The sequence below is a fragment of the Salmo salar genome, chromosome 17 (genome assembly GCF_965601325.2).
Source record: "Salmo salar chromosome 17, fSalSal1, whole genome shotgun sequence".
In the NCBI taxonomy this organism is placed as follows: domain Eukaryota; kingdom Metazoa; phylum Chordata; class Actinopteri; order Salmoniformes; family Salmonidae; genus Salmo; species Salmo salar.
The window spans coordinates 75,689,958-75,709,118 of record NC_138307.1 but is presented as its reverse complement, the minus strand read 5'-3'; the positions used below and the strand labels follow the sequence as shown (position 1 = coordinate 75,709,118).

The 19,161-nt window shown below is 43.3% G+C and overlaps 2 protein-coding genes across 3 annotated transcripts; both read right to left on the bottom strand.

The window, feature by feature from the left end:
* Positions 1-783: 783 nt before the first annotated feature.
* pus7l (pseudouridine synthase 7 like) lies at positions 784-6,010 on the bottom strand. Of its 2 annotated transcripts, none has more exons than XM_045713800.2 (10): positions 5,953-6,010; positions 4,655-5,585; positions 4,079-4,238; positions 3,563-3,761; positions 3,178-3,276; positions 2,990-3,071; positions 2,506-2,668; positions 2,219-2,345; positions 1,964-2,017; positions 784-1,742 (listed from the first exon to the last, which is right to left on the bottom strand). In XM_045713800.2, the coding sequence occupies exons 2-10, from the start codon at positions 5,568-5,570 to the stop codon at positions 966-968; spliced, it is 2,577 nt and encodes an 858-aa protein (XP_045569756.2). In that variant the 5' UTR covers positions 5,571-5,585; positions 5,953-6,010; the 3' UTR covers positions 784-965. The 2 variants fall into 2 exon arrangements, with proteins under 2 accessions (XP_045569756.2, XP_082820237.1); XM_082964111.1 differs by having other exon boundaries at positions 5,689-5,977.
* Positions 6,011-6,616: 606 nt separating this feature from the next.
* Positions 6,617-18,094, bottom strand: LOC106609793 (twinfilin-1). The gene is made up of 9 exons (XM_045713786.2): positions 17,938-18,094; positions 16,917-16,994; positions 16,267-16,445; positions 15,397-15,492; positions 14,793-14,897; positions 10,981-11,106; positions 10,121-10,271; positions 9,807-9,928; positions 6,617-8,536 (listed from the first exon to the last, which is right to left on the bottom strand). The coding sequence occupies exons 1-9, from the start codon at positions 17,960-17,962 to the stop codon at positions 8,372-8,374; spliced, it is 1,047 nt and encodes a 348-aa protein (XP_045569742.2). The 5' UTR covers positions 17,963-18,094; the 3' UTR covers positions 6,617-8,371.
* Positions 18,095-19,161: the final 1,067 nt, after the last annotated feature.

The window sequence follows — 19,161 nt, the reverse complement described above, 5'->3', positions numbered from 1 at the left end:
CCATCTAGTGACCATGCTGTGCAGGCTGAGATCGCCCTCTAGTGGCCATGCTGTGTAGGCTGAGATCACCCTCTAGTGGCCATGCTGTTCAGGCTGAGATCACCATCTAGTGGCCATGCTGTGCAGGCTGAGATCACCCTCTAGTGGCCATGCTGTTCAGGCTGAGATCACCATCTAGTGGCCATGCTGTGTAGGCTGAGATCACCCTCTAGTGGCCATGCTGTATGCTGTTCAGGCTGAGATCGCCCTCTAGTGGCCATACTGTGTAGGCTAAGATAACCATCTAGTGGCCATGCTGTGTAGGCTGAGATCACCCTCTAGTGGCCATGCTGTTCAGGCTGAGATCACCATCTAGTGGCCATGCTGTGTAGGCTAAGATAACCATCTAGTGACCATGCTGTGCAGGCTGAGATCGCCCTCTAGTGGCCATGCTGTGTAGGCTGAGATCACCCTCTAGTGGCCATGCTGTTCAGGCTGAGATCACCATCTAGTGGCCATGCTGTGCAGGCTGAGATCACCCTCTAGTGGCCATGCTGTTCAGGCTGAGATCACCATCTAGTGGCCATGCTGTGTAGGCTGAGATCACCCTCTAGTGGCCATGCTGTGTAGGCTGAGATCACCCTCTAGTGGCCATGCTGTGTAGGCTGAGATCACCCTCTAGTGGCCATGCTGTTCAGGCTGAGATCACCATCTAGTGGCCATGCTGTGCAGGCTGAGGTTCTTCTACATTCACACAACTAAATTCACTTCAACATTCAATGTGATTCTTTCTCATCCAGTCAGTAAATTAACAAAGCATTCTTTTATTAACGACATGTCTGACAAATCAGGCAACGAATCAGCAAACTGATCACAATACTGTAGCAGTATCTTACATCTACACAAAAGAGGCCAGACTGTGTACACAACACAATACTAATCAAAATACTGTACACAGTAGTACATACAGCATCTGAGACTCCAGTTTAAGGGTCACATTTCATGACCTCTCTGAGGCAGACGGTGGCATAGCAGGAAGAGTCCAGGTCAAAGTTCAACGTCAAACTAGGCGTGTCTGTGTCAGGGTACAGCACCGTTGACTCCCCTCCTCTCTGCCTCTCCAGACCTCCAGGTCTAGTTGTGTCTGTGTCAGGGTACAGCACCGCTGACTCCCCTCCTCTCTGCCTCTCCAGACCTCCAGGTCTAGTTGTGTCTGTCTCAGGGTACAGCACCGCTGACTCCCCTCCTCTCTGCCTCTCCAGACCTCCAGGTCTAGTTGTGTCTGTGTCAGGGTACAGCACCGCTGACTCCCCTCCTCTCTGCCTCTCCAGACCTCCAGGTCTAGTTGTGTCTGTGTCAGGGTACAGCACCGCTGACTCCCCTCCTCTCTGCCTCTCCAGACCTCCAGGTCTAGTTGTGTCTGTGTCAGGGTACAGCACCGCTGACTCCCCTCCTCTCTGCCTCTCCAGACCTCCAGGTCTAGGTGTGTCTGTGCCGGGATGCTGTGGTACCGCTCCACTAGCCTGTGACTTTCCATTACACTCCTGCTGCCTCTCCCCAGCTCTCTGGCCCTGCTCCAGCCTGTAGGTCAGGTTATGTGGGATGGCCAGTAAGGGACGGTAGCAGCCAGGGAGGTTCAGTTTGAGAGGAGTGACTCTGAAACGACAGCTCTGTAGTCCGTCCCTCGCCAGTCTCTCCTGGTACCAGCCCCCTACAGGGTTCTCTGGGTACTTCACACTGTTGCCAAGCATGGGAAGAACCACCTGATGGAAGAGCACAGCAGAAGTGAACAATGGATTCAATAGAATCATAACCCATTTGATTTGTGTAGTGTTTTGTGGATGTAGGTTCCACCGGGCTCGGCAACGCACTCAGACAACACACCCATGTTTGCAGAGTAGATTAATAGTTAAAATGGTACAAGGTACTGTAGAACAGGGGAGTGGACAGGTGTGTGTGTGTGTGTGTGTGTGTGTACACATACCTGTCCTAGTGAGTAGACTTCCTCCTCCTCCTCTGCAGCAGTAACAACATGAATCTGGGGGAGTAGAGAGTGCCAAGGTCCATCTCAGTACCATCTTTATGACTGGTTCAATCTCAGTGAGAGAGTATCACTAGGTGTCATACTCAAAGATAGAGCCTAGTGGCCAACTCTCTAGCACCGATTAAAAATGATTTACACAAGTGACTTTGACTGTTTATTTGACTCTGTTATTAAGTCATCCTGTAACTGAACTACCTGAGGTAAGCTGGTTTCTCCCGCCTCTATCCCCTCCTCTCCCCTCTGCTTCCAGACCAGATCTCCCTGCCTGGCCCTGTGGCCCAGCGTGGTCAGCCTGTGTGCAGCCGCCTCGTTCCAGACCCGGCTGCAAATCAAAACAATCTTTATTGATATAGTATACTTCAAACAAAGTGAGTGAAGAGGAAGAAGGAAATACAAATGAAAGTAGGAATACAAATAGAACCATAAAGAATAAAGGATTCAGAATATTTAAAGCAATAAAACAGGTGATATAAATCCCAGACCTGCAGTATGCGTGGGGGTAGAAGACCCTCATCCCATGGGGCAGGCTGAGCCAGGCACGGGTGCAGCCCTCTGGGCCTGTCCCATAGCGATGTAGGGCCCTCAGCATCATCCTCTCTCTGGCCTTGGACATGGGCATCAGAGACAGGGCCTCCTTGGCATTATCTGAGGAGATGAGGGAGGAGAGGGGTGGAGGAACAGGGTTAGAATGGAGAAGAGTAGAAAATTATTTTTTTCTACTGTATTATTGACTGTATGTTTGTTTATTCCATGTGTAACTCTGTGTTGTTGTATGTGCCGAACTGCTTTGCTTTATCTTGGCCAGGTCGCAGTTGTAAATGAGAACTTGTTCTCAACTAGCCTACCTGGTTAAATAAAGGTGAAAAAAAATATTTAAAAAAATGTATCTGAAAAAAGGTTGGGGCCATAAAAACAGAGAACATGGTAAACAGGAAATGGTGACTAGTGTAAACAGGAATTTCTCACCAGTCTGGAGGAAGTGTCTCTTGGCAACGTTCTGAGAGTCATCACCCTCTTCTGGTGTGAAGAACAGACGGACAGCTGCCACCTGAGACACATGAAAGACAACCCACACCACAAGTCAGACAGAACAAATACAAACACTGACATCCAAAGTTTCTTGTAATATAAGAACACAGAAGACCTAAATGTACCATTTCCTCTTTGAGCAGGGCCAGTCCGACGCAGTCAGACTGAACACTCTGTCCAGTCCCAAACCTCTGAGGTCCATAGTAGTTCACAAACCCCTTGACCTAAAAGAATTGACATTTAATAACTTCTCACTACAGATCAGAGAACAACACTCCTCAATTACTCACAGTGCAGTGGAAATGACTATCAAAGTGCACTGAGAAATCTACATTTGTTTCCAAGTTTGGGTCTGGGGGCCAACAAGGTCTGATGTTTTTATTCAGCCAATCAAGCGCTTGGTGATTAGGTTGATTAGTTACATTGAGTGTTTCAGTGTTGGACTGGACAAAACCCTGCATCTCTCCAGGACCAGGGTTGAATGGAGGCCACAGAATAGGAGTGTCTCACCTGTACGTTCTCCACAGCCTCCTGCACCAGTGAGTCCAGCTCCATCAGTGTGCCATGACCCTGGTGTGGTCTCAGATCCCGTACCACCAGGTCAAAGTGGTTCCCCTGGAGTCTACCCAGATGAAGAGGCTCAGAGACGGAGCGGATGGAGGAGAGGACCACCCCCCTCTTCTCAAACTCACTGGTCTTCTCTCTCAGCCTGACAACACACATCCCTCCCATCAGCACTAGTCTGACCGGTCCCAGTGGACAGTGAACTCACTGGACTAGCATGTTAGAAATGCATGAATGTGGTGGTGGATGAGTTGAGTCTGCCCCCAATAGAATGTAGCACTTTGTAAATATCCATCATTATCATCAAACCATAGCCAAGGATAGCCTGGTGGTCCAGTCTGTTAGTGCTTTAGTCAACTCTCTGTTTGTAGTCTAGGGGAGTTGACCACAGCACATAGGCTAAGCCAAGGACTTTGAATGGAAACAGCAACACATTCTATCTAACAACTGTACTGTATCTACCGTTGTGGTGAGATCTTCTTCACCACCATGGACTGGTAGGTGACGGCCCTCTTGTCCTTGATGCCAGCGTAGGTGAAGTCAGAGGGCAGCACCCCCAGGACAGCTGCCATGTAGCTGATAGCCTCCAGAGTCTCTTGGTTCTCCTTCCTCAGAGTGAACGCTGCAGTGGGAGGAAACCCATGACAACAGTATCCACACTAACTTCCTAGATTACAGGCCCAACACATTGCTTCATTCTAAGTAGTATGCAAGTATGGCCAAGGGAATAGAGTGTTATGAGTGGGATGAGGTTGGTCTTAGACACTGATTTAAGGTCAGTTTTGTGGGGTCCATGTTCAGGATTTGGGGAGGATAAATCAAAGGATACATTTATTTGTCATGTACAGTTTAAAGCAGATATAAACAGTGAAATGCTTACTTGCCATGCTTACTTGGGCTAATAACATTCTTCTTGCTGTACATACAGCATCATAAGAGAAAAACATATCAAGTAGGAGAGAGAAATAGGAGAGACAGAGTAAACAGAGAGAGATATAGGAGAGAAACAGTCTGTGAAGTTCTCTATAGACCTCTCACCTGTATAGACCTCTTCATCTTTACTCTCATCAGCCGTCCTCTTCCTGGGTTTCCCTTTTTCTCTCAACCTCACCGTAATGGCTGTAGTCTTCTGCTGCTGGTCACTGAAGCTCTTGGTCTCCACCAGTTTACCAAACCGTCTACTGAGGAAGTGGTGCACTGCCGTCCTGTGCTCCTTACTGTCATCACCCCTGAACGTGTACACAGAGTTAGGCATCTTGGTGTCGATGAACCTGATAAAGTCTTCAGCCTCCTCCTCAGAGACCAAACCTGATAGGAGCTTAAAGGCAGGGTCCTCCTTAACCCTGATCTCTGATTGGTTGGTTACTGTCAACAGGAAGGGAAAGTTGTGTCGGACAGCACGGTGAACGTTAGCTCTTTGGTGTTTGTCTGGGAATGAACCCAGGGACAACTCTTGATTGGCCATCTTCTTCTCACTGCCATTGGATGATTCTTGGTTGGCCAGATTCTTCTCAACGCCATCATTGGGACTTGATGACACCTCTCTCAATAAAGCAGTGAACTGCTCTAGCTCTTCACAGACAACCTGACCCAGTATCATTCTCAGGTCAAAACAGTCTTGGCTGGCGGTGGATGTGATGTCACCATTCTGACCGGGTCCAGGTTCTGAATCCACATCCTTTACAACCGGAGGACAATTCTCTTCTTTGAGGTTGTGTTGATGTTTTGGGCTAATAATATTTGTCTTTCCTTCAGACTTGGCACCTGGGCATGCCTCAGTAATGTTGGATGATTGAGGAACATCAGATACACTGGGTTTAGTGACCATCTGGCCATGGATGTCTATCTCTGTGACTACAAAGTCTCTGGTGGAGTTCTTGATGGTTCCATAGAACCCTTCATGTTCTGAGATGTAACACTCAGGGACACTCGGTGCTTCCTCCTTCATAGTCATGGTAGATAGACTGTCCTGTCGCAAAGAAAGGAATAAAACCAATATTACACCCCAAGTTATGTAAAATCAATGAATTGATAAGCAGAAGCCATGTATTAAGCCAGATTAACGGTTTTACCAGTTATGTAGTGTGAAGTGTCAGTGCTACAAAAGGTTTCATTTGCTAAATGAATCAATGTGACACCATAACACACTGTAACATTGTAGCTAGCTAGCGAACACTGTTAGGATACGTTACTGTTTACCAAGCTCTACCAACAGCGGGAAACATAGTATTTAAGAAATGTGTAATTTCACTTATATCATCTAATTATAAATGAATGCAATAATAAATGTCCTAAAACGAAACATTTCTAGCAATAAATGTCTAATAAACAAACACCTGTGCAACTATAGCATGAGATTGTAGTTCTTCCGCATCATGTCATGTGACAAGTTCTTAAAGGGAAAGTGCTCTTTTATTTGTCTCAAACAGTACTGTTCTTGTCTTCTGATGACTAATCACCTGTTAATAATTATATTGCATAGTATAGACTAGAGAGATACATCATAAGTAAATCATTAGATTTTTTGACAAACAATTTGCATTTAAAAGGTCATTTCTGATTTGCTGAACTGTATGAATAGGCTACTCTGTATTTAAGTTATGTGAGTCACAGTAAAATAATGTTCTGAGATAAATGGAAAGACATTTTCATTAATTGAGGTCTACATTACTACAAAGGTTTATTACAGATTAGGCATGTAGCAGGTATGCCTTTAATTTGTATCATCTGACATCAGCTGATCTGCAGCCAGCCAACATTACTTATTAATTGTAATCTTTTATGTGCCAGGCCAAAGGTTTACCCTTACCACTAGTGCCAATGAGTGGGATTACAACGTGATGGGAAATGCAGATTTGGCCTACTATTTCCCCCTTCACTGCCAACTCTATTCAGAGAGCAATGCTTTATTCAGTAAACTCACACCTCTCAGTGGTCAATAGGCTTGCATAGTAGTTCTGCTACTGCTACTAATAATAAATCAGGCAAGAAACACATTAGTGAATGTAATTTAAATATTTTAATTTATTTCATTTCCTTACACAATTTAATTCATAGAAAAAAAAACATTTGAAACATAACATGATAGTTTCAACATACTAGGACTCCTTCAGAATTGCGTAATGTCATAGTAATCTAGTACAGGACGAACATGTCATAGTGGTTTGCCTTTTCATGGAATCAGTAGACAGATCCTCCATGACATTTTACCTGGGAATCACAGTCCCTTCCCTTCATTGTGGTTCTAATAAACATGACATGCATACACACAGTGTCACGTGGGGAAAGACCTGCAGCATTGTGGTTGAAAAGCATTGCATATTATGTGGGATTAATATCACTGATGTGAAATGCACAAACGAGCAACCCTGATTGACAAACACGTCTGCGTCTGAAATGGCACCTGGGTCAAAAGTAGTGTACTATATAAGGAATAGGGTGCCTTTTCTGATGGGCTCTGGTCAAAAGTAGTGCACTATATAGGGAATGGGGTGCCATTCCGGACGAACCCAGGCACTCTCTCTCTCAAACAGACCGACAAACAGATAACGGTTGACACTCAACTGATTCAGGCTGTGACCTCTCAGTCGCAGATCACCATACACACATACAGTACATCACAGACCTAGAAAAATACTTTCTATAGGATTTTTCATTCTTCACTAAAAAGAACATGGAAAGAGAAATCACTTACTAGATTTTGGACTGACTCGTAATCATATAGTTGTTATGGACATGGTATTGGTAGTACAAATTAGATGCATACAGTAAAATGTATACAAAAGCATTAGGCTTCTTAACAACATCCACAGACCCACACATGGCCTCTCTTCTCTCCCAAATCAAGCTTCTACATCAGCATGGTGCTATTCATTAGGCACACCATAGCAAAACGTTTTCAAACATTTATCAGCAGAAAGCGAAAACAAGCTATTCTTACTGGACAAGTTTAGGTGGTCCCTCTCTGTTTTCTCCATTTAGTGTCACATGAATAGGACCCAGTCCTCAACTGTGATCCTGAAGGGCTAGCGGTTGTGGAACAACATTCTCTATTGATTGACTTTACACAACGCGTTACAGAACTGCTACAACATTGTCGGCATTGAATCAGCACTAATAACAAGGTGAAGTGGTCAGATCAGTATCACATGCTCACTAGAAAAACCACAAGGTCTTTCCTCTCATACCTCCAGCTCTCCAGAACCTCCAGCCCTCCGGAACCTCCAGAACCAGCATTGGGAACCATATATTTTAAAAACACATCCAGCTCTCCAGAACCAGCATTGGAAACCATATATCTTAAAAACATTCTCAAATAATATGAGAAATAAAATAACATTAGCTATAGCTCTAAAGGGAAATGTTCACGCTCTCTCTCTCTTGCTCTCTCATCATGAAAACACAGCACCTACTGTCTGTCTAAATAACATGCTACTAATGTAAGTAAGTTCACAGGTTTGAGTGTCATGGCTTATATTAGTGTGGTGGTCTGTGTGTGCATAGTTCATATAGGCTACAGGCTGGTTGTCTATGAGGTTAAAGGGCATTAGGAGGGATTCATGTCAATGGTCTATATCCTACATGGAACCCTATCCCCTATATAGTGCACTCCTTTTAACCAGAGCCCTATAGGTCCTAGTCAACAGTAGTGCACTATAAAGTGAATAGGGGGGCCATTTGGGACTCAACCAGATAAAGGGTTCTTATATACTAAGCGGAATGTTCCATTGTGGACTAAAATGGAGGGGTGTTTTATTAGTCTTCTTCCCCATCTCCTGGTGGTCTAGTGATCCGGCGCCCCCCTTTCTTCCCCGCGGGGCCTTTAGGTTTGGGAAAGGCCTGCTTGTGTGCGTGCTGCTTAGGGTGGACCTCTTCGTACATGAATTCTGCGGTGAGCTCATCACCGTTATCAATCTCCAGCTAGGGGAGGGAATCAGAATGCATCACTTAGTAGGGATACTTACACTAATAGGAATACAATAAATCACATCACTGAGGGGCATACTAGACTTATTCTATAAAAAAATACATTGCAGCAAAAATCCAGTCTACATTGGCATAATGTTACAGTATTTTCACAGGAGTGTTTTAAACTGTTGAAAGTCACTCATGTGACACACTGCAGTGAACCTCAGTTGTATTCATTAGGTACCAAATAATATGGGTTAACCCAGAACTAAAAGCCCACATATTTTTGGTCAGATGCTTATGTTTACACAGTCTGTCCACGAGAGATCAGGTTCCAAATGAAGAAAAAAAACAGACTGAAATGGATGGACTATCTGACTTGATATGAATAGAATGTGAAGTGCATTTTTAAATGTTCTGTTGCAAAACATTTAGCTACAGTGTGATATAATGAACATGACCCAGCTCTTACCTTTTTGGCTATCTGGATATGCAGGTTGTATAATGAACATGACCCAGCTCTTACCTTTTTGGCTATCTGGATGGACAGGTTGTATAATGAACATGACCCAGCTCTTACCTTTTTGGCTATCTGGATGGACAGGTTGTATAATGAACATGACCCAACTCTTACCTTTTTGGCTATCTGGATGGACAGGTTGTATAATGAACATGACCCAGCTCTTACCTTTTTGGCTATCTGGATGGACAGGTTGTATAATGAACATGACCCAGCTCTTACCTTTTTGGCTATCTGGATGTGCAGGTTGTATAATGAACATGACCCAGCTCTTACCTTTTTGGCTATCTGGATGGACAGGTTGTATAATGAACATGACCCAGCTCTTACCTTTTTGGCTATCTGGATGTGCAGGTTGTATAATGAACATGACCCAGCTCTTACCTTTTTGGCTATCTGGATGGACAGGTTGTATAATGAACATGACCCAGCTCTTACCTTTTTGGCTATCTGGATGGACAGGTTGTATAATGAACATGACCCAGCTCTTACCTTTTTGGCTATCTGGATGGACAGGTTGTATAATGAACATGACCCAGCTCTTACCTTTTTGGCTATCTGGATGTGCAGGTTGTATAATGAACATGACCCAGCTCTTACCTTTTTGGCTATCTGGATGGACAGGTTGTATAATGAACATGACCCAGCTCTTACCTTTTTGGCTATCTGGATGGACAGGTTGTATAATGAACATGACCCAGCTCTTACCTTTTTGGCTATCTGGATGTGCAGGTTGTATAATGAACATGACCCAGCTCTTACCTTTTTGGCTATCTGGATGTGCAGGTTGCTCTCCACAGTATCGATGAGAGGGTTCTTACAGCTGGAGTAGAGCATCCTCTCTCTGATGCTACATTTATACCCCGGCATGGAGTAGATGAACACTGCAACACACATAGGAAACCACTTTAAAATACCACCTTATCACATTGTTATTACATTTAAATAACATAATACAATTATGAATAAGAGTAGATCAAGCAAAATAATAATTGTGTGGTATAATATCAACGTATTAAAAAAACATGCCGTAATACAAAGTCTCTTCTCATAATGTTTTAATGTGTTGTCTTTACCTGTAGACTCGAGGTAGTCTCCCTCGTGGGAATGCTTGTACAGGAAGAAGTGGTATCGGGCTGCATCCTTGGGGATCCTCTTGGGCAGTTCCTTCAGTTCTGTAGGAGTGGTGCTGGACAGCTTGATACACTCATTCCTAAAATCTATCTCCTGTTGATACAGATGATGATGATGCATTTTTTCATAAACAATCCTCAATAAGATTTGTAATGTAAACGATCCAATACAATAAGGTTTTGAGTATCATGTTTCATGCAACATGGTGCCAGTAAGTTTGTGTTTTAGACATCACATTGTAGTCTTCTCTGGCAGTTATATGGCATTGTTGAATCCAGAAACATGCTAGTCAGAGACACCTACTGCTAATGAAACAACACAGTGATTGTCTGTCTCTGTGCTCCAATAAAAGGAGGTGAGACTGCCAGACAGTACTGACACTCACCAGCTGTACTTGTTGGTCCCATTCTCTCTTAACTGTTCCAGATACTGGGTGGCGTCTCTCTACTATACTATTATATACTATGATGTATTATACTATATCATTCTATACTATTCTATACTAAACTGTATTATTATATACTATGATGTACTATACGATATAATTCTATACTATATAATTCTATACTATACCATATTATTATACACTATGACGTACTATACTATATCATTCTATACTATATTATTCTAGACTATGATGCACTATACTATATTATTATACACTATGATGTACTATAATATATTATTCTATACTATGATGTCCTATACTATATTAGTATATACTATATTATATTATGATGTACTATACTATATTATTATACACTATGATGTACTGTAATATATCATAATGTACTATACTCACCAGCTGTACGTAGTTGATCTTCTTCTCTCTGAACTGTTCCAGAGCCTGGATGGCGTCTCGCTGCATAGGGAAGGCCACGCCCGTCAGAGTCTGCTGCTTAGTGTCCACACTGATGTCTGTCTGTACCTGGACGGACGGACACACGGTCACTTGGTGTTGTTTTAACTAAATCACCAGGCTTTCTTCCTGAGAAGGGCCTAGGCCCAGACTAATGGTCTGAAACTAAAATAACACAACAACAAAAACAGTAATTAGGTGTCACACACACTCTAAGACAACCCCAACATTGGTCACCAGGCTGTGGTTTGAGAAGGGCCCGGGCTAGTCTAGACTCACTACTATAACAGGAAGTCTATCCTTACCCCAATTTTGTATTTGTGTCACCAATCATTTGCAAAAGATAAACAGAAAGATACATTCTTGAAAAGGCACAAAAAAACATTTAACTTGAAAAAAAAAGGAATTGATAAAGCTTGTGGTGACAGAACGATCTCAGTGTGATATGAGATAAATAAACCGTTCTGAATAATATATCCAATAATAATAATATAATGATAATAATATCCAATAATAGTATAATGATAATATTATCCAATATAATATCCAATACAAATAACAATAATTGAATAACATCAGTATGTAAAAGGTCTACACTGCCCTTTCATGTGTTAGTACAGCCCTCATAACATTCACACTCCAGATATATGATGTTCGGCTTGACTGAATGAAATTGCCACTGACCTGTTCATCTCTTGTACCTAAAGGATTGGGCTGCTGTTTTTTCATCCATCTACTTATTACAAGCAACGGGTCTCTCAGCAAATGAATAATAAATATCTGAAAGCCTCTTTACTCTCATGTAGATTAGTGGATAATCATCTTGCCCATACAGCTGGTGACTGGGAAGGGGATCTCAGTATAAACCTTCCCAGTTGGCTGAGGCTACTGTATTTGTGAGGGTGGCTCAATGAAATAGGCCTATAGGGCAGATGAAGAATGACCCTGTCCTTTTATGGAGTTATGATGGTGTATACACATCAAGCAATATAGTCTACGGATACCCTGGATTCCACATTTTGTTACGTTACAGCCTTATTCTGAAATTGATTAAATAATTTTTTCCCTTCTCATCAATGTACTGTACACACAATATCCCATAATGACAAAGCAAAAACTTGTTTGTACTTTGTTGAAACAACCCTAAGCACACAGCCAAGACAACGCAGGGCAGGGAAAAGTATCTGAATGTCCTTGAGTGTCCAAGCCAGAGCCCGGACTTGAACCCGATTTGAACATCTCTGGAGAGACCTGAAAATAGCTGTGCAGAAACGCTCCCCATCCAACCTGACAGAGCTTGAAAGTATCTGCAGAGGATAATGGGAGAAACTCCCCAAATTACAGCAGAGTCTTCTTGGGTATGATGCTACAAGCTTGGTACACACGTATTTGGGGAGTTTCTCCCATTCTCCTCTGCAGATACTTTCAAGCTCTGTCAGGTTGGATGGGGAGCGTTTCTGCACAGCTATTTTCAGGTCTCTCCAGAGATGATCAAATCGGGTTCAAGTCCGGGCTCTGGCTTGGACACTCAAGGACATTCAGATACTTTTCCCTGCCCTGCGTTGTCTTGGCTGTGTGCTTAGGGTTGTTGTGCTGTTGGAAGGTAAACCTTCACCCCAGTCTGAGGTCCTGAGCACTTTGGAGCAGATTTATCAAGGATCTCTCTATACTTTGCTCCGTTCATCTTTGCCTCGATCCTGACTAATCTCCCCGTCCCTGCCGCTGAAAAACATCCCCACAGCATGACGCTGCCACCACCATGCTTCACCGTAGAGACGGTGCCAGGTTTCCTACAGACACAATCCTGTCTCGGAGCTCTACGGACAATTCCTTCAAACTCATGGTTTGGTTTTTGCTCTGACATGCACTGTCAACTGTGGGACCTTATATAGACAGTGTGTGCCTTTTCAAATCATGTCCAATCAATTGAATTTACCACAGGTGGACTCCAAGTTGTATAAACATCTCAAGGGTGATCAATGGAAACAGGATGCACCCGAGCTCAATTTACAGTCTCATAGCAAAGGGTCTGAATACTTATGTAAATAAGGTATTTCTGTTCTTATTTTTAATACATCTGATAAAGTGTAAAAAAAATACTTTTCACTTTGTCATTATGGAGTATTGTGTGTAGATTGCACAGTTTAAAAAAACATTTTTTATACATTTTAGAATAAGGCTGTAGTGTAACAAAATGTGGAAAAAGTCACGGGGTGTGAACACTTTCCGAAGGCACTGTAGTTATATTGACATAGGTAGCTACACTCCACCGACACAGGTAGACACACTCCACTCCACCGACACAGGTAGACACACTACACTCCAGCGACACAGGTAGACACACTCCACCGACACAGGTAGACACACTCCACCGACACAGGTAGACACACTCCACCGACGCAGGTAGACACACTCCACTCCACCGACGCAGGTAGACACACTCCACTCCACCGACGCAGGTAGACACACTCCACTCCACCGACGCAGGTAGACACACTCCACTCCACCGACGCAGGTAGACACACTCCACTCCACCGACGCAGGTAGACACACTCCACTCCACCGACGCAGGTAGACACACTCCACTCCACCGACACAGGTAGACACACTCCACTCCACCGACACAGGTAGACACACTCCACCGATACAGGAAGCTACACTCCACTCCACCGACACAGGTAGACACACTCCACCGGCACAGGAAGCTACACTCCACCGATACAGGAAGCTACACTCCACCGATATAGGAAGCTACACTCCACCGATATAGGAAGCTACACTCCACCGATATAGGAAGCTACACTCCACCGATATAGGAAGCTACACTCCACCGATATAGGAAGCTACACTCCACCGATATAGGAAGCTACACTCCACCGATATAGGAAGCTACACTTCACTGATACAGGAAGCTACACTTCACCGATATAGGAAGCTACACTCCACTGATAGGGGACCGAAAATCCCCAAAAGACCCCACAAGGACAGCAGAACAAGGAAAAGTCTCCCTCGTCGGGACATTTCCCACATCCCCATGAGGAGGACAAAGGCTATTTTAACCTTAGGGGTTAGGTTTGGGTTGCAATTAGGGTTAGGTTAAGAGGTTGGTGGTTAGATTTAGGAGCTAGGTTTAGGGTTACGGTTCAGGTTTCGGGTTAGGGAAAATAGGATTTTGAATTGTTGGCCCCCCACGAGGAAAGAAGAACAAAACGTGTGTGTGTGTGTGACATCATCACACCGATATGAATAGAAAAACGCCTCATAGTATTATTATGAATGCATGCAGCCAAGGGAATCTGGGGCAGAAGTTGGGCTGTTTAGTCTAGTGTGCAAACATATTTCCACTTCATTGATCTGTTATTGATTGCCTGCTGTAAATTGCTCTATGCCTCTCTCTCTCCACTAAAGCCTAATACATTTAAAAAAAATCTAAACATGTCAGCTGCAAAGTCCTTGGGTGTGTTGTGGAAATTATTTTGTGTGTGTGTGTGTAAACTCTTAGAAAAAAGGGTTCCAAAAGGGTTCTTCGGCTGTCCTCATAGGAGAACCCTTTTTGCTTCCAGGTAAAACCCTTTTGGGTTTCATGAAGAACCCTCTTTTAAAGGGCTCTACAAGGAATCTAAAAGGGTTCTACTCGGAACCAAAAAGGGTTCTTCAAAGTGTTCTCCTATGGGGACAGCCGAAGAACCCTTTTAGGAAAAAAAAGTGCTATCTAGAACCTAAGAGTGTATGTACATCTGTGTGTGTCTCTCTACCTCACTCAGTTTGATCTGCCTCAGCTCCTCCTCAGCAGCAGTCAGTGGTTGTGGAGCAGCTTGTGCTATCAGGTACTTCCTGTACCCGCTCAGAGACACATCATCCTGGTGAAAGAGAGGACCGTGAGAGGGGTGAACTGGAACTCAGGGTCCACATTTAGAGTAGCAGTGCTTATATAGGATCGTCTCTTCACTCCCTCCCCAGCCTCTCCCCACTGCTGCAGAGAGTGAAGTGAATTTATTAAATCACTTCCTTGTTGTTAAATGACCCCACAGCTCTCCAAGGCATACATAATATTAATAATTAAAAGAAAGTTTAAAAAATTGCATTTTCTCAAAAAGCTATCTACTCTATTTTTTGTGTGGTGTTTAATTATTTAAATCGTTTCCTTTTTGTTGTCCTTAAAAGGATTTTATTTGGTTTTGCGTTGGATAATTTGTCATGAGAGAAGGAGGGACAGCATAAACATATCATGATGTCATCTAGCGACAAATGGAGCAACCAACAGCAACTTTCCTTGAAATATTATTGCCAAAACTGCAAGCCCACTTAGGCCAATAAGCCATAAAATAATGATGAGTTTCTTCAAATTCGTCAACATACCTCCACTGTGCCAAATATTTCATCTTTGATGTGTCCACCCCCAAACTCCTTCTTCAGTGTAGCTCTTGTAGCAGCATATAACATCTTCTGTCTAACCTATAGAAGTGGGAGGAATTCATGTTTTTAGTACTGCACTAACTGCTAAATATGACTGTAGATTGCAATCTAAACAAGAACACAATGCTATTTCATACAGACATCTCAGAAACATCGACCATTTTGGCTGTTTCATTGAGGTTTGGGATGGAAGCCAGGTTCATGCTTCCTGCTAGCTAACATTAGAATTGCAAATATGCTAGTTTAGCACAACAATAAGCTAGCCTTTTTGCTCAACAGTCTCTTCAAAATGTTGGCATTAGCTAAGCATAAATAAACACTTTTTCAATGGGGGCAGCATTTGACATACTTATATGAACCATAAGAGGATTTTCCCTCATCTAAAAACCTGTTTAAAGTAAACAGTTCTCTCACCCAGTGGTAAGGGTTCCTACTCTATAGTTAGCCAACCACAGACCAGATGTGTGTTTGAAAGCAGCACTGTGTGTGGCCTGTTACATTCTCCCTGCTGTGCATTACCTGTAGTGTGGACTAGACTGTGGGTTCGTAGTTCTCTAAATAGAGTCTTATTGTAGACAGTATTCTGGCTTATTAGACTATGGAATAAACAGAGAGACTTTTAAATGCCCTAACTGACACCATGACAGTTGTGTTAAGAAGGTGAAACAGTTGCTTAAGTGAAGTAAAAACTGTCATGTCTATGGCATTCCAGAGGGAGTCTTGACTAACAAAAAAAAGAAGAGAATTTGCTCCCAACCAATATATTGATAAATTAATAAAGTCAGAAAGAAAGAGATAAACATATCGACATACAGGTGAGCGGTCAGGTGACCAGGCCAGGAAGATCCACTCATATCCCTGGTTGTTAGTAGAGTCCAGCCTGTACAGGAGGTAGGAGGGCATGTCCTCCTGTAGGAGAGGCAGCACATAGGCATCATACTCCTGGTCCCACTTCTTAGACGCATGCTTGGTGCCTCCCAGCACCAGAGTCTCTGGAATAAGAACAAGGAGGGATATGGTGGATTTATTACAGTGATATACAATATGTAACTATGGGAACAGGTAAATATCAACATACATCAATTCTGTTCTGTCTTTTCAGGTAAGATATACAGTATCTGAGATTGCAGTGCAGTAAAGGCAACCAACCAACAGATATCTTACAAATGACATGAAGTGTAATAACTAGTACAGTACAATACAATAAAGAACAATAAAGTACAATGCAATACACTACACTGCAATACAGTACAATACAATTCAGTACAATACAGTCTACTTTTCAGATCACAGTATGTCTTCAACATCACAGTAAATATAACCAGTCGTAACCAATCAACAAACTACTGAACTTATCTTTTTACCCATTGATCATGTTGCATACAGCGATGGGTAGGGCTCATCTCTGATCAATAGGTGTGATTGAGTTGATCAGCTGTAGGCTAGGCAGGCTACATACTCACCCATCTCAATGACGACCTTCAGCAGGCGATAGGCGCCGTTCCTCGCCTTAGCAAAGATCTCTTTCACTTCCTCCGCAGCTGTGAAGTCAAAGCAAGCCAAGCGGTCACCTTTTTATACACACACATCGGCTCAAGAGAGACGTTGGCTATTCATACAACAGGGACATTCAGGGAACACAAGCATGGGGAATAGCCTATTACTTTATAATCACGTGTAGAATATACTGGTCAAATGAAATAAGGATTGGTGTGTTTATCAAAAAAAGGTTTCAAGAAAAGATTAGTACATCTATCTTGGGTCATTGACTATAGTATAGAGACAGAATGAACGTCAAGTATTCAAGACGCATAAGAGCAAAACAAAAGAAATGCCTGACTTCTATAGGCGAATCAATGTACAGTAATTGTATAACACGTTGTCGTGCCATGATAAATAAAGATAGCTCTGATAGCCTACTGGCCAAAATAGATGACCCACATTTTACCAGCCAGTTGTTACATAAAAATCGACACAGTTGCATCAAACGTTATCTCATCCCAACAACAAACAAACATCAAAAGGGCAACAGTAATCTTGGCCATAAATGTCACCCAGATTAATTTTAGGCATCTGATGAATGGGCGGCTTGTTCCCTTGTAAAAGACCTTTGAAACGAGGGTTACAGACCAGAGGCTGCTGCTGCAGCAGCACGGAGCTTGATGACAAACTGCTAGTGTTTATGCGGCGTAACAATCTCAGTTGAATCGCAGCAGCACGACCATATTAGTACAACGCATCGCTGAATACACTTGTCATAGATTCTTCTCATTCGCCCAGTGCACCGTGAAGCCCGAAGCAACTTCCACAGAGCAGAAAGCACTGCTTATTCTCGCTGATGATGCAGAACGACACACATACAACATTATTTTCCCCTATGACTTTAATCCTTTTAAATGAAATCTGTCATGGACGACGATCGCATCGTCTATTCCGTTGTGGTTTCAACAGCTGGAGACAATAAGCAAAAATGCGCGTATTTACCTTGTATGCCCGTTTGATGGGACATTATGCCTGTCTACTTTGCTTTAGATCGCCCGGGCCGGTAGATGACTGAAGGGAAAGAACAAGGAAGAAGAAACCGAACTACAGTAACTTGACCTGCCTCTAGCTGTGATGTCATCACGCAGCAGCAACTGTATCATGTGACGATGGAGCAGTAACGCGCACGTAGTTGATACGTTCCAATGTTGAATACTACTACTATATTATCATTATTATTATTATTATTATTATCAGGTCTCTCTATGATACAATGTTTTTCAATCATACATTTTTGGTTATGATGAGGAGGAGAATGTGAACAGATTGTTAGACTTCCACAGAGCACCAAACACACCAAGACAGTTGAGGAGAGCACGACAAAGCCTATTCCCCCTCAGGAAACTAAAAAGATCTGGCCTCAGATCCTCAAACGGTTCTACAGCTGCAACATCGAGAGCATCCTGACTGGTTGCATCACTGCCTGGTACGGCAACTGCTCGGCCTCCGACCGCAAGGCACTACAGAGGGTAGTGCGTATGGCCCAGTACATCACTGGGGCTAAGCTGCCTGCCATCCACGACCTCTACACCAGGCAGTGTCAGAGGAAGGCCCTAAAAATTGTCAAAGACCCCAGCCACCCCAGCCAGACTGTTCTCTCTACTACCGCATGGCAAGCGGTACCGGAGCGCCAAGTCTAGGACAAAAAGGCTTCTCAACAGTTTTTACCCCCAAGCCATAAGACTCCTGAACAAGTAATCAAATGGCTACCCGGACTATTTGCATTGTCCCCCCAACCCCCAACCCCTCTCCCCAACCCCTCTTTTACACTGCTGCTACTCTCTGTTTATCGTATATGCATAGTCACTTTAACTATACATTCATGGACAGACTACCTCAATTAGCCCGACTAACGGGTGCCGGGGCACATTGGCCACCCGGGCTATCTGCATTGTGTCCCGCCACCCGCCACCCACCACCCGCCAATCCCTCTTTTACGCTAGTGCTACTCTGTTCATCACATATGCATAGTCCCTTTAACTATACATTCATGGACAGACTACCTCAATCAGCCTGACTAACCGGTGTCTGTATATAGCCTTGCTACTGTTATTTTTCACTGTCTTTTTGCTGTTGTTTTTATTTCTATACTTATCTGTTGTTCACCTAAGACCTATTTTTTACTTAAAAATCGCACTGTTGGTTAGGTAAGTAAGCATTTCACGG